Raw genomic sequence first — 15,533 nt, forward strand, 5'->3', positions numbered from 1 at the left:
TACCTCCGATTGTTTACTTGTACCGGATACGTAAGACAAATCAATGGTTATAAGATTAGTTTATTACAATGATAGCTGTTTGTTTTCATTGCTACTCTTTTATCTCTTCTTGCTGTAGGTTCACATTCTGTTTGTTTTTAAACATCTTGAGATTTTAAGTTTTTACTTGGAATTGCTACAAAATAGTGATGATAATAGACAGAATTTCATTAAGTCAACAACAATTACCTCCATCTTTAATTTCAATTTAGGCCTAGTTCCCATTATTCGAGCATACAATTCATCCACAAAATCATCCTTCTTGAAATGATTACTACATACTCTAGCAGTTTTTATATTTATTTTATCTTTTCTGTAACAGCGCATAATCCATATTTTTTCTAATTTTATATTTATGGGAAACGTGAAAAATGCTATTTGTTGACCAGAATCAGCAGATTTCTTGTTTTTGTGACCACACTACAACCTGTGCCTGGCATTTCAAATTTCATCAATATTATTATAACGTTAATACAATAATAACGTTAATAAAATTTTAAAGTTTTAACCTACCTTATAAAAAGATATTCTTATGTAAGATACTCTACAAGAGGTACGATGTACAACTACAATAATTAACTTTTCTTTGATAATTCAAAATAAATTTTTACAGGAAATAACCCCAAAATTTCAAATATAAAAATATAAAGTAAACTAAGATATTTAAGAAACGATAAATAATAAAGCAAATAATAAACTCAAAGATCATTACCACGAACAAACTGATAATAAATGGGTTTGTATTCGTGTGTACTCTGGTGACGTAAGTCAAGCATATAGCTCTACCCTCCTCAGTCGGAGTAGGCAACAGTACTAAGTCTACGAACCGTGTTATAGGTCATAGTAATCTTCTTGGGGGTTCGCCGCTCGCCTTAAGGCTCCATCACAGTACATAGAGCAGAACGCTTTAAGCATTTCGACTCGACTAGACTATTTTATAGACTTGTACAGAAAATTTGTACTGTTTTACTGTGGTAGCAGGAGAGATTGAGCGGTCGTCTTTCTGGGGTTTACAGTGTGCGCTATTATTCTTGGAGTTGTAGCTTTTTCCAGAACGATTCTTTACAAAATAACATCCCATAATCCTAATATAAATTGCTGTTGTTTAGAATATCAATCAAAGAAAATAAAACAAATGCTATATTTTTATAATTTATTTATGTCCACCAATAGAACGTAATATCCTGTAAAGGGATAATAACACCATCGTTGGTTTCCATGGCTGGCAGTTGAGTGTCAAGTATTATCCACACCAATTTTGTACTTTTCATTTTGGCACATATCAATTATATAACAATTTCATAAATATAAAGTCATGGGTCCAACAAAACAAAAACATAATTTAAATAAAACTTTTTGATAAGTATGAATAATACTTAATATTGCACTTTACGCAATATACAGGATGATTAGTAAAGAATGGGAATTATTTCATCTGTAGATTTTACACAGGAAAATATGATTTTGTTCCGAATAACTGGGGTCAAATATTAATTACATGGTATTATTTATATATATTTCATTATTTTTCATACAAACTTTTTATGAAAAATAATTTAATTTGTATGAAAGTAATTTATTGAAAGAAGTGTATGGCAATTAATTTTTTACGTTCTTTTGAGCGATTTAAGCGTGTTCAAGATCGCCGAGAAGACGACTCACGCCAAGATCGCCCTTTGAAGTCAAAATTGGACGAAAATATCGAACAAATCGTATTCGTGTGATTGCTGACACTGTAGAAAAAACATGGGAAAAAAATGTGTTATTCACACAATTATTTGGAAAAAAATACAGCAATAATTCGCGTCTACTATGCAGGCCTATTGGACTTTTTCGGTGCGGATGAGTTTTAGGTCGACAAAATTATACATTGGGATCTGAATTGATCGAGTGATCACCATATTTAATCCTGTGTGACTATTTCTATTTCTAAACTTAAAAAAAGGGACTCAGAGAATGCCGTTTCACAACTAACGATGATGTAATAGGTATTTAAAACTATATAATGGAAGTGTGGAAGCTAGGATAACTGAAAAGATAACAATGCTAGTGAATTATTTGTGTAACTTTAATTCATTGTATCTAATACTGGACCCCATAAAACTCGTCAAGCACAAACATCGTCAGACACAAAGAATTCCAAAATACTCGCTAGGTCTAAAATTGTCAGACAGGAACATTGAACAATTGTGTAATATTGGCAACTACGCCCAGTTTTTAACAAAAAAATTAATATTTTCTCGTATAGAATCTGAAGATAAAATAATACCAATTTTTTATGAATAACCCCGTACAATTGTAGGTCCTATGCCAATGCATATAGTTTCTTTAATTATTTAAGTGTATTCTGTAACATATGGCATTATTTCTATAGAGTTCTTCTAAGTTCTTCCAGCTAAAATAAAAAAAAATATATTATAATCAAAATTTACTAATGTATTTTCATATTACATCGAGCCCTGTGATGTATCACTCAAGTTAAATATAACGTAAAGTTATCCTGCAGTATGTAGTTAAGTTATAATCTCCAAATTGATGTGATGTACTGTAGCATTTTCATTTTAGCCCGTATATAATAAAACACCAATAAATATTCTTACTATTTTTGCGTCGCAGAGATTATTAATATAAAAAATTGTTATTTCATTTGATCTTGATTCCGCTTAGATATTTGCGCGTCAAATAAATATGAATATTTCCACTTAGGTTGGTGGGAAAATGTATGCTGATAAAAGAATGATTTTGGGAGAATGATATCACTGCTCGGTGAGTCCGCTGCCAAAACAGTCCGGAATTTGAACAGGAAAGATCTATTTTCGGTGATAGTTCCAAAAAAACCGGCAAAATTGTTGTTTAATTCCATGAGTTAGGAGGCGAATTTAATTTCAAAATGCTATTTGGTAGTCTTTGTTTAGTGAGTTAGTTAGGTACCGGTTTGTTGAATGGTGTATTCCATGTGGCGGATTTTGAAAACAGCGTTTCGGACAGCTAAGAGGCCACCCATGGTTTCAAGGGAAAATTAAGTAGCCGAGTTTTGATACATATTGTTATCATCAGGATAACCTGAAGTCCAATTCGATGTTTGACCTTCCCAAGATTTGTCCAGTTTCCATCCCATATAGGTCGAATCCAGATCATTTGAATAGTTTTTGTTAAAATTTTCTAAGTAAAATAAACATTCTTCGTTATTATACTAAGATTTGTTTTCATGGCAAATTAAAGGGTCATAAATAAATATAAGTTTTATGGATCAGCTAATTGTCATATTTTAATTTTCTTTTAAATGAAGTTGACCTTGAAAATTCATTAATAATTCAGAAAAGTTTGATATTTCATTTCGATATATGACAGTCAGAATTATCCTTTTTCTGTCATTTGGTACATAACCAAAATTTTAAATTCTTTTTTATTAAAAGGTTAAAACTGCATCGTAAGTGAACTTTCTGCTGCTCCACTTTTGATACGTTTTCTTGTTTTTTTTATGGGCCTTAGTCATCCTTCCGCAGCTTCTTTGCGTATTTTAGAAATAGTACTAAAACTTAATCCCGTCATAGCACTTACTTTATCGGTTAAACTTCTGTTTAACCTGTCTGTAAAAAGTGGTGAAAACACTTTCACCACTTCTAAAATTTAGATGATAATTAAATACATTTAAAACAATTTGCTTTGCACGGATGTCCAAGATATTCCGTTGGCTTAATTTTTGAATTTTCATTTTCAATTGACATTTAACTGTAAAGTCAGAATAACTACTAAAGAACCACAAAGCCTTATTATCATTATGTAGTCAGAGAACGACATAAAATCGCTGACATACGCACACCGTATTATTTTAAGTTGTAATTAGTAATTAGATATATGCATTCCAACGGATAGCTGGACAACCGCGTTACACAAAGCGGAATGGGCACTTTTGGTCAATTACGTTAAAAAACATTAATTTTAATCTATGTCTGTGGAAACGAAAATACAAACAATACAACCATGAATCGTGCTTGTGTTCGTCGTGGCAATGCCGCGTTTCTATCGTCCATAAGAAATACATGGCCCTATCTCCGCAATATTATTTTCTTAATGTGGAACGCTCTATAGACAAGATGTTATCTGATGATAAGTGCAACGAAAGCAATTTATAGTGCGAAAACTCTGAAGATGATTATTTAATGTCAATGGCAAGCGGGAAGAGGAACCACCAACGATTCTTGAAGTTAAAGATGCAGTTAAAAAACAAAACAAATCACCCGGAATAGATAATCTCCCAGCTGAACTATATAAAGAAGGTGGTCACGATACCATGATGGCATTACAGCAGCTTATAAACGAAATGTGGACACCTCCACAATGATTGGAATATTGGAATACTTTGTACCATACACAAAAAAGGAGATATCTTTGAATGCTCTAACCACAGAGGAATTACGCTTCTAAATGCAGCGTATAAAATATTATCCACAGTACTATGTCACCGACAAATTTAAAAAAAAACACTGAAATATGGCATAGATACTCATCACATATTTATAGATTACAAAGCAGCCTACGACTCTGTGAATAGAAGAGAGATGTTCAAAGCAATGAAAGAGCTAGGAATACCAAATCAGAGGTAAATGTAACAAAACTAACTCTTGAAAAAGATGAATGTAGAGTACGAATTCAGGGGAAACTGTCTGAACCTTTTAAACCAAATAACGGACTGCGCCAGAGAGACCATCTCTCCTGTATACTGTTTAATCTGGCTTTGGAAAAAGTAATACGTATGTCACAAATCACAACCAGTGGTTGTGATTGGTATTGGTTCATTATATAATAAATTAGTGCAAATCCTTGCCTATGCTAATAATATCAATTTAATTGGGAGAACGGAAAACGCTGTACGAGAGGAATATGTAGCATTAAAAGAATCAGCTAAAAAATGGGTTTAATAATAAACTCCAACAAAACCAAAAGTATATGAAAATAAGCACGCAACCACAAATCATACGATCATTTGTTATAGAAAATGACGTCATCGAAGCAGTGAAGGAATTTGTATATAAACCGCAGAATTTGCACGGCCAACAGATGCTATTTTGGACTTAATCAACTCCTTAAGTTACTACGCCCAGTCCTAACATATGGTTCAGAAACCTGGACTCTAACAAAAAGTAATGGAAACATGTTAATATGTTTCGAAAGAAAAGTAACAAAGCGAATCTATGGAGCGGTGAATGACAATGGAGTGTGGAGAAGATGATACAACTTCGAACTTTATAGAATATACCAGAAACCAGATATCGTAAAACATATTAAGATAGGACATCTAAGGTGGATAGGGCATGTAATGCGGATGGAACAAAATGACCCAGCTAGAAAAACGCTTCTTGATATATTCATTGATCAGAGAAGAGGAAGACCCAGAAGAAGGTTCCTTGATAACATCGATGAAGATATAAGAAATATGGGAATACGGGCTTGGAGGAGGAAGGCGATGGATATGAACGACTGTAGAGAAATTCTTGAGGAGGCTAGGACCCACGAAAGGGTTGTACAGCCAGAATGATATTGATGATGCGGAGAAAAGTTTTTTTCGATTTGGAGTTAATTGCACTTATTTTTAAATTTGAACTGTTTGACTTAAAATTTTTTATCTAACGCTTGATTATGTTTTCAATATTAAACGAATTCCTCTTTTCTTCGATTTTCTTTTTTTTTCTGTAGTGTGATATTGATGTTATAAACGTTATTTACAATGGGAATATCAAGTAATAAAAGTCAATCTATGGAAGTCGCTACAGTACAGTCGGTACAATCGAATTATTCGCATTTTTATCTGTAGATTAGTTTGATATATTGTTAACGTCACCACTTTTCATGATACACCTGATACACTTACCTCTGCTTCCGAGTCCACAGAATCTCCTTCGTCATCAGATCCGTGCACCGAAGCAGCTGGAGTCGTTACTTTACTGGAACTAGGAGATGGTGGTTCGGAAATGGGTCTGGGATATTTGAATTCGAGACCGTATTCCATTTCTTCTTTGTAGTCCGGAAATACTTTGTGCAAGGCTTTCATCCGCGCTTGACGATAGTACTACAATTGAAAAATATTTTATAATTATATACTAATAACAGAAAAAGGAATAGGTACTATGCGTGGTTATTAACATAGGGAGTATACATCTTGTAATGCAGCAAATATTGAATAGTCTATAATATCTGCCACAGTTTATAGACCGAGAGCTGGTAGACAATTCATTCAATTTTGTCAACAAGCTTTCCGCCTTTCGTCGGAACCTGGTCGACAAGAACTTCTTCCTCACTACCATTTAAAAGCATAACATTCAATATAATGTTAAATCGTATATATTCAGTTCTTCGAAAACCGATGCATATGTCGATGCGAATACCTAGACAATAATGAATCAAATCAGCATTAACGCACAATTTTAAGCTGTCTATTTCGCATGATCTTTCTGTTGAGTAATTTAAAGCCCAGACATTATTCTGCCGCAATATTTTTAGGTTTGCAAGTTTTCCAGGCCGACGGTTTTGATTCTGGAAAATTTTAGACTATATGATTTTCAAGTCACACGATGTTTTGCCTAAAGATTTTTCTGCCCAATGGAATTTCGATCTACTTACTGGTAAGGCATCCCTGTGGTACCTATTTCATATTGGGCATATATTCTATTGTATAATTGTTGATTGTGTAATTTGTAATCATTCATTTTTTTTGAAGATGTTCATATAAAAATGTACAATTTTGGTTAATAAAAGACGGATATTTGTCCCGACTTTACTCTACTATTGCAATTGTACCAATGACGGGTCAATATACTTATGGAATAGTAATGCATGTATTCGTTATTTCAAAAAAACTGTAAAATAGGAGACTTAATACCAATCACTAGAATTAGTAATATTATTTGACAGTCTTACATACCACTCCCAAGTTCCTCCAGTCCAAAAGATCGCTAAGTCTTTCAGTACGATTCCTTTGAATTATCCTTTGTCTTCTACTGAGCCTAGCGAAGTCGTACATATATTGAGCCAACTGTTTGACGGAATCTTCGAGACCGATGTATCTACGGTCCACTATATAGATTCCATAGGACATAGGGTCCATGATATGTTCCTGCATGAAACATCCAAAACCTGAAAATCAACAAACTACGTATAAGATCACCTTGAGTATAAATTTTTATTATTAATACACGTTATTAATATCAATAGATTTCAATTGGGCTGAAAAAAAATTTTATCCAAATGTCACTGTGTTCGTGTTTCGTGCTCGTGGTTTGTAATGATACATTATATTCGGAGTTATTGTTTCATCTGTAACTGTGGCGGATATTACAAATGACAACGGGAAGCGGAAGTGAAACTCCTGTGGATGCGGTCGATCACTGATCGCCAGTGACCGATCAGAGGCTACGTAATTTCAGAACACACGCTATAAACCCCAAATACAATGTACCATTATAACAATGATGTTTTCTTCACCACAACTCTTCATTATTGTTAGAGATACTGTGGATCGCAGCACACGTCAATGAAGTTTTTAAAAGGAACCGTTTCAACGGCATTGGTTAAGTAAATCGTGGCAATGAAAGAGTGGCGACGGACGCCAGTATGTCTAAATGGCAGCAAGCACTAAGTAAAAGTAGTATTTACTACTTCACATATACACCAATGAAAGAATTCTGAGCTTTCGATAGTTTCGCCGGTGAGTGCAGTCTGATAACCCGAAGTGAACAACGTCACACTGCGCACCTCCATTTATTGGCATCTATTAGATAAGGAATACTTGGATTATGATGATGATAAATGTTAGATGTTTCATAAACAAAACCATTATCAAGCAAAACTGAAAGACCTGCTAACATTCCACAACAATTATAAGAAGAAAAAATAACCAATTACAACACGTAAAGGTGTTTCAATATCTCGGGAATATGATATGAGACTAGGGAAACTAATTGAGCATTGAAAGAGTAGAAACTAGGTACACAAATCGTACAAACAAAAAACACAAAACTAGGTAACACAAAAAAATACAGTAAGCTTACTTTAAAAAAATCTGTCGATCTACTGTTTATGCCGACAACTAGATAAACAATATCACGAGTTTGAAGATGATAATTCCTTCAGATGCCTTTCCAAATGAAGAATACTCATTAATATATGTTTACTTTACAACTTAGCTCGGATCAGGAAACGCTGAGGATTACAGATATACTTATTGATACTAATATTCTATTAAAAAGAGGATAAAATATCGAAAATGAAATTTACCTAGCATACAGTGGTAACATCTGCAAAGAATTCTCCACTACATACACAAGATTTTTTTCACTTAGAATATACTTTATTACACAATATACTTCAATTTTGGTGAAGTCGAATCTACCTCTGAGAACCGGTTAGTTTGGCTAGAATCAACGAAAACGTTGGTTGTAGGTTACAATTGGTAGCTATTAATTCTTACCTGATAAATTTGTAGTGATGCTTGGAATACCCATTACGGTACACTCGGCAGGAGTGTATCCCCACGGTTCATAATAACTGGGAAACACGCCCAAGTGACAACCCCTTACGAACTCTTCATAATCGAGACCGAACAGTGGATTCGTAGAACTAAGGAACTCTGGATGAAAGACAATCTGAAACAAACGAATAAGAGGATATTATTTAGATGAAACTGTATGATTTCGTGGATATTCTAATTATACAAGATGTTCAAAAGACCGCTTCGGAGTAAAATATACAATGAAACTCACTAAAATATATGTTATAAATTTGTTTGAGTTTTTGCATCAAACCCGCGATATCTTCTTCTTCTTCTTCTTTTTATATAGACATGACTCTGTCTGTTTTTCAATGTGAGTCCAGTAATTTGTCGTTCCATCGTTTTCTTGGTCTTTCTACTGATCGTCTTCCTATTGGGGAACCGTCTCTTGCCGTATTTACTACTCTATTTGTTATCATTCGGCTTATATGATCGTTCCATTCTACTCTTCTATTTCTTAACGAGTTCTTGATGGTCTCCCCCTTGCATCTACGTCATATATCTGTACTTCTAGCTCTGTCCCATATGTCTTACCATCAATTTTTTAAAGTGTTTTCATCTTCTTCATCTGTCATCCTCAAGCTATTTCTAAAATCCTTTTTGTCGTCTCTGTGTCAGGTCTTGTTTCTGCCGCGTATGTCATTATTGGTCTGATGACTGTTTTGTAAATTCTGCCTTTCGTTTCTTTCCCGATATTTTTATTTCTCCATATTGTTTCATTTAGGCAGCCTGCGGCACTGTTTGCTCTATTAACTTGATCTTCCACTTCAGTTTCGAGCTTTCCGTAGCTAGATAATGTGATGCCTAGATATTTAAACTCCATAACTTGTTCTATTATCTGACTTTCCACCTTCAATTTACATCTTAGTAAATTTGCTGTTGTAACCATACATTTTGTCTTTTTGGGGAAATTAACATGTTAAATTTTCTGGCGGTTATATTAAATTGGTGCAGCATACGTTGTAAATCATCTTCACTTTGAGATAGTAGTATTGCGTCGGCTGTGGCGTTTAGGCTATAACCTAATCACTCGTTGCAAAATGGCGCACTTCAAGTAATTTCTTAAGTTTCAGAACACGAAATCATCACCTGGGCGCCTCATAAACAGCTACGTTGTCTTGATGGAAGAGAATTAATTCTTTTATGAGTTCAACCAGTACTTTTTTTCCTTAAATTGGTTTCAAGTAATTAATGTGAATAACACCTTTTGTATCCTTAAAAAACAGTCGCCATCATCTTTCCGGCTCCTGACCAGTGTTCACCTTCCTAGGTGGGTCTTCCTCCACGCACCGTCACGCATCGTCGAAAAAATCGTTAGAGTTGCGTTTTATATATGACAAGATTCTCCGAATATGACACAACTATTCATTTTTGGTCATATCCACACGTTATACGATGTTCGATGACAATATATTATGACCATGACTTTGTTCATGATTACTGTTGCGACCACGAATGAGATCAGCTCTTCAAAATTTGGTGTGGAGTCGCCATAAATAACAAGCAGTTCAGTTTTCATTTCTGTGTTGTTTTTCCCTTTCTAGGGAAGATGACTAAACGATATACGATGCTTTTTGACGACTAATAACATAACTAATTGTTGTTTTTGCTAAAAATTTAGACAGATGTCATGCATTGAATGATATATGTCAAATCCGAGATCAATTATTTCTCACCTACTGCCATCTACTGAAGGCTATTTTGTTATTATAATAGAAAGTGCATTAAAGAATGTATTTGTTCTTTTCTTCAAAGCGATATTTTTAGTTAAAGATATCTGTTTTTACCTTAATGTATAACGTCTCTTAACTTTAATGTTGATTAAGGTTAATATACAGATAAACAAAATTGCCTAATCATTTTTTTTACTTACTTTAACTCTGTCGTGTGTAGTATTGAATAAACTGCACCTCCTGACTGAATTTAGGACAGGATCATTCCAATCGTCTTGCACATTGTGTGTAGTAACTGGCGGTAGACCATCCCGTTGTAAAGAATAAATACATCTCTTCAGTCTGACCAATTCTTCTTTTTCTAACAAGTCGTTACCATCTGGTAATCGGCCACTGAAAATATGAAAAAACTAGATATGAGAATCACATTACCCGTGTGGAATGCCAATACAATAATAATACGTAAGGTAGTAGTAATTAATTTATTTAAGGACGAGATTTAATAATTATAAATACATAAATTCAAACATGTCTCAAGATTAAGAATAAACCAACAAAATGTATTACCTGAAAACTGTTACCTTTAGACTTAGCAAATATAGAAAAAACTTATTCTGTATTTGAGATTATTGCAAATCTTTGGGATTTTGTTTATGTGTAAAAAAGATTGTATAAATTTACAATGCAAAAATGTAATTGTAAAATGTATGAAACTTCAATTTATTTTTAACGCCAGAACCGCGTCACATCTAGACAAAAAAAATGATATCCAAAGATGATATGTAATTCGGAAATAAGTATAATTTAACTGTGTTTGGGACTTAATAGTAAATTCAGATTTAAGCTACGGACAAAATAAACACAAGTCACCGCGTGATATTGGAGTCTGCACGTGATGAACGCCTTCCTATTGACCATAAATTATCGAACTATCTAATCTAAATCATGTCTGTTGGGCTACCAGGCACGCACTTCCTTTTTCCGTTAAGTCGTCTGTCGAATGAAGAGTCACAGTAGTTATTGTTCAAAACTATTTTTTGGTTTGTTGATTTGTTAATCGTTAGATCGTGTGTTGATAGTGTAAAGCATTTTTTTAAGAACTTATTTATTTATTGCCAATACAAAAGTTTTCCCTACTTTAAAATAATTCCTGTAAGTATTCTTCTTCTTTAGGTGCCGTCTTCTTAGCGAAGGTTGGCGATGACCTCTGCAAAGTCTTCCCTATTTTGGGCTTTCCTTATTAAACTTTGAAAGTCTAATCCTGTCCAATCTTTGATGTTGCGCAGCCAGGTCATTTGTCGTCTACCCGGGCCGCGTCTGCCTTCTATTTTCCCTTCTATAATAATCTGAAGGAAGTTATACCTGTCGTGTCTAAATATGTGTCCAAGATAAGACGTTTTACGCTTCTTGGCAATTTTTGTGAGTTCACGTTCTCTATTCATACGACTTAAAACTTCTTCATTTCTAACGCGGTCGGTCCATGGAATCCTGTAAGTATATTAAAGCATTTATAATAGCCTAAGATACGATATAAAATCGATCTGCACTATCTGTTTAATGAATAAAAATTATTTGATATGTAATTTAGTATGTTAAAAGTTATAAAAAACATTATATCGGACAATAATTTTGTCTGCTAGCCTTAAGACATAGTCAGTTTGGGTCTTACGTTGCCATGAAGTGAATTCTGTTGAAAACTTTAACATCCGTATACCATGTGTACCGAGTAAGAGCACTGATGATGGAATAGTCATTCCGAAAACGTTCTGTGATGTAGCCCTAAAAGGTTCTCTTAAATAAATATACCTTTTTATAAAGGATTTTTTAATTAAACATTTTTTTGATTTATAGTATAAAGCCGACTACATAACATTCATTTTCCTTGTGGATTTTAAGTCATACATATTATGTTAGGTTGGTTTATGTTTATGATTTATTGCATTTTTTACTCTAATATGAATATCAAATTGATACTTACTTCAAACAACGCTCATACATTCGTTTTCCGATTTTATTTTGAATATCATTGATAGTATCTCTCAAAGCTTTAGTAACTGCGTGTCCTCTAAGAGATTCTACGTTGAAATTATTAGTTTTTGCGGGGAAAATCATGAAAGCTACCACAGTGATGTCCGGATGGGTGCTCTTAAATATAAAATTATAGTTATAAATAATAAACAGGCGCTTAAAATAAAACAAACAAAAACTTTATGCGTAACAGAAAGAAAATATGTATATTGTACCTTTAAATAGTGGTTCAGTCTGGCTAAAGCTTCGATGAAAATATCAGCTCCTTTATTACCGAATTCGTAGCGTCCAGCAATGAAAAAGTATAACGTTTTGTCCAAGTCAAAGTCGTAGTGTCCATAGAAGTGGCCTCGAACAAATTCGTGTATTTTATCTTTGGAAAGGGCGTGGAGATTTTGAAATTCGTGAAGAGCCGAGAACTTTTTAACATTGAGACCATTCGGAGTTATAACGTCAGGTTTTCTCTTTAATAAATGTTCGGCTTCATAACCTGAAACAGTTATTTTGTAGTTTTACTATTGCCTTTTTAATCAACAATCAAAATTTGTTGTGAAAACATGAAAGTAACCAACTAATAGCTTCTTTTCAGATATCGTCATAGGATATGATAAGCATAAATCAGATACTTATTTATTAAGTAGTATCTTAGGTAGTTTTTATTGTAATAAAATTGTAGGCTACCGGTTTCGAGTTTTAGTTTTAATAAAAACCAAAAGTTAAAAACAACATGAAGCAAACAATGAACACACAATACAAACAAAAGTTAAAGTTAAAACTAAAGTAAATCAAAATTATGCCAGCAACTATAACCTCAATTGACTAAGAAAGTTGATATTGTATACATATATATATATATATATATATATATATATATATATATATATATATATATATAATGTTAACTTAAAAAGAAATATAACAATATAAAATATATCCGAGACATCAATGGCAATGGTTATAACCAGTGTAAACTATACAATCTAGTCAGTGATAAACTGTTTATTCGTTGTATGGTATATACAATTTAGGTTAAAATTAAAAATTCAAATTTAGATACATTATATGAAAGAGTTACAACTTACATATCAGGCACAAGAAGGTTCTCCTAGGATGTATAATACTGTAGTTCACTAATGCCCGGAAGGAATCCATTTATTCACACTTGGAAAATGTAATAATATATATATATATATATATATATATATATATATATATATATATATATATATATATATATATATATATATATATATATATATATATATGACATGATTTACTTTTACTTTTGCTTGTATTGTGTGTTCATTGTTTGTTTCAAGTTTGTTTTAGCTTTTGGTTTTTATTAAAACTAAGACCTTAAGACTGTACTGTGGCCTGATGATGGAGTATATTATTGTACGCCTCAAAACCGGTAGCCTACAATTTTATTACAATAAAAGCTACCCAAGATTGTGAGAATTGACTATTTCCCATACCCCAGTATTATAGACTCACATTGGCAACCTTTTCATCATTTATATATAAAATATTTGATCATATAATGCAAAAATATAAAAACTTCTAGATGTTCAGAATTTTACCTGTAATTTCAGATACGGTTGTGAAACTGTGAGCCAGATGAGATGCTGCCCTTTCTATACAATATCGGTGATATATTTGCCTTTTTCCAGCCTCTTCGTCAACACTAAACTAAAAAAATAAATAGACTATTATTTAAATGTCGAAGTTTTGTTGCCAGCAAAAAGCAACATTGCATCAAAAATATTCTTCGTATGTTTGTATTGGATAATTCCACGTCGACTATGCAAAGTTGGTCAGGTGACCCCTCTCGATTCTGCTTACATTTTACAGGTGTACTCTATACTATAAAAAATATAATGATTTACCAAATTTCAACCTTCTAGGTCCAAAATAGTGGTCTATATTGGTAATTCAATTTTTCCAAAAAAAAAAATTCCTGCTGAACACGATCCCGGTATTTTAAGTATAATATTAAAATATAATAGCAATACGTAGCAGTAGCAAACCTTCAATATGTTGGAATTTAGATAATAAGTTGCCCTAAAAGTTTGTTGGAAAAGTTGTAAATTGGGTATTATTGTAGGTGGATTGAAGGTTGATAAAAGTTATGAATGTTTTGTTTACATTACAAACTTTCAGGGTAAAGCATACTCTAAATTCCAACATATTGATGGTTGCTACTGTTATAATCAATCAAATTTTAACATACTTAATTACTCATATTGCTGGCTACTGTCACATTTAGACACATACCTCCGGTTACATTGACTGCTTTTTTCAGTCTTCCGTCCTAATATGTAATTTTAATCAGTTTATCAACAAGTCCTCACAGACACTTCGTCTAAGGACTAGCAACCCCAGTGGAGACCTACGTTGCCATGTGATCAATTCCATTTATAACTCAACATCACAGTTTTTAAATATCAAAGATGTAACTCAAAGTTAATCAAACTACATTTAAAGGGTTTTTACCCACATATTTAGTGGCTTCAAACATGTACATCCAGTAAGTATCAACCAAACTTTTGTAATAACCTTGGTCAAAATTTTAACTTTCACGTTTGATTTAATTAAAGTGGTTATACTTATTTTATGATAGCACTGATGACGGAATAGTTATTCACAAAACGTTCTGTGATGTAGCTCGATAGGGTTTTTATTATTATACCTTTTATAAAACGTTAGTTAGAAAAAACATAGTTTTTTCAAAAAAAATTGTTGTGGCGCATATAATTTATATACCAAAAAATAGGTACACATTTGCAAGAAATTTAACTGCAATTAAAAATGCTTCAAAATTCTTGAAACGTATTCTAATTTTCTTCAGAAGAGTATTCTAGCAACTAACCTATAAATTTAATACTAAGAGTCACAATAACATTGTAAAGTATCTAGAATTTAAACAAAACTCTATTAATGGAGTTTTACAAAAAGGTTTGGAATTTTTTATAAACAATCTATAAAACATTCGATAATAAACACGTTATCATTATCAAACTACACGTTTTTCAACTACAAAGCTGAGGGGACTAAACGAAGTGACCATTTTTAACTGGCTGAATCATAACTCACGTGTAGTGGAACACTGAGCCATTGAATGCGTTATTTAAAATTTCCTATTCGCAAATAAATTTTGATCATTAATACTTATTTTTCAAGAGAGAATAAAAAGTATTATGAGTCATATCATATTATTTAGCAATTTCTGAACATAATAAATTAAA

General features: G+C 32.7%; 1 protein-coding gene across 3 annotated transcripts in view; it reads right to left on the bottom strand.

The window, feature by feature from the left end:
* Window positions 1-1,178: 1,178 nt before the first annotated feature.
* Glys (glycogen [starch] synthase) overlaps window positions 1,179-15,533 on the bottom strand; it is a 33,446-nt gene continuing 19,091 nt past the window's right edge. For all 3 annotated transcript variants that reach the window (XM_072525731.1, XM_072525733.1, XM_072525732.1), the window contains 8 exons: window positions 13,869-13,977; window positions 12,504-12,778; window positions 12,239-12,405; window positions 10,461-10,653; window positions 8,507-8,681; window positions 6,962-7,173; window positions 5,912-6,109; window positions 1,179-2,434 (listed from right to left, as the gene is read on the bottom strand). In XM_072525731.1, coding sequence (XP_072381832.1) covers window positions 2,408-2,434; window positions 5,912-6,109; window positions 6,962-7,173; window positions 8,507-8,681; window positions 10,461-10,653; window positions 12,239-12,405; window positions 12,504-12,778; window positions 13,869-13,977 — 1,356 coding nt within the window. In that variant the 3' untranslated portion in view covers window positions 1,179-2,407. The remainder of the gene's footprint in view (window positions 2,435-5,911; window positions 6,110-6,961; window positions 7,174-8,506; window positions 8,682-10,460; window positions 10,654-12,238; window positions 12,406-12,503; window positions 12,779-13,868; window positions 13,978-15,533) is intronic.

Source organism: Diabrotica undecimpunctata, chromosome 3, assembly GCF_040954645.1.
Source record: "Diabrotica undecimpunctata isolate CICGRU chromosome 3, icDiaUnde3, whole genome shotgun sequence".
NCBI classification, from domain to species: Eukaryota; Metazoa; Arthropoda; class Insecta; order Coleoptera; family Chrysomelidae; genus Diabrotica; species Diabrotica undecimpunctata.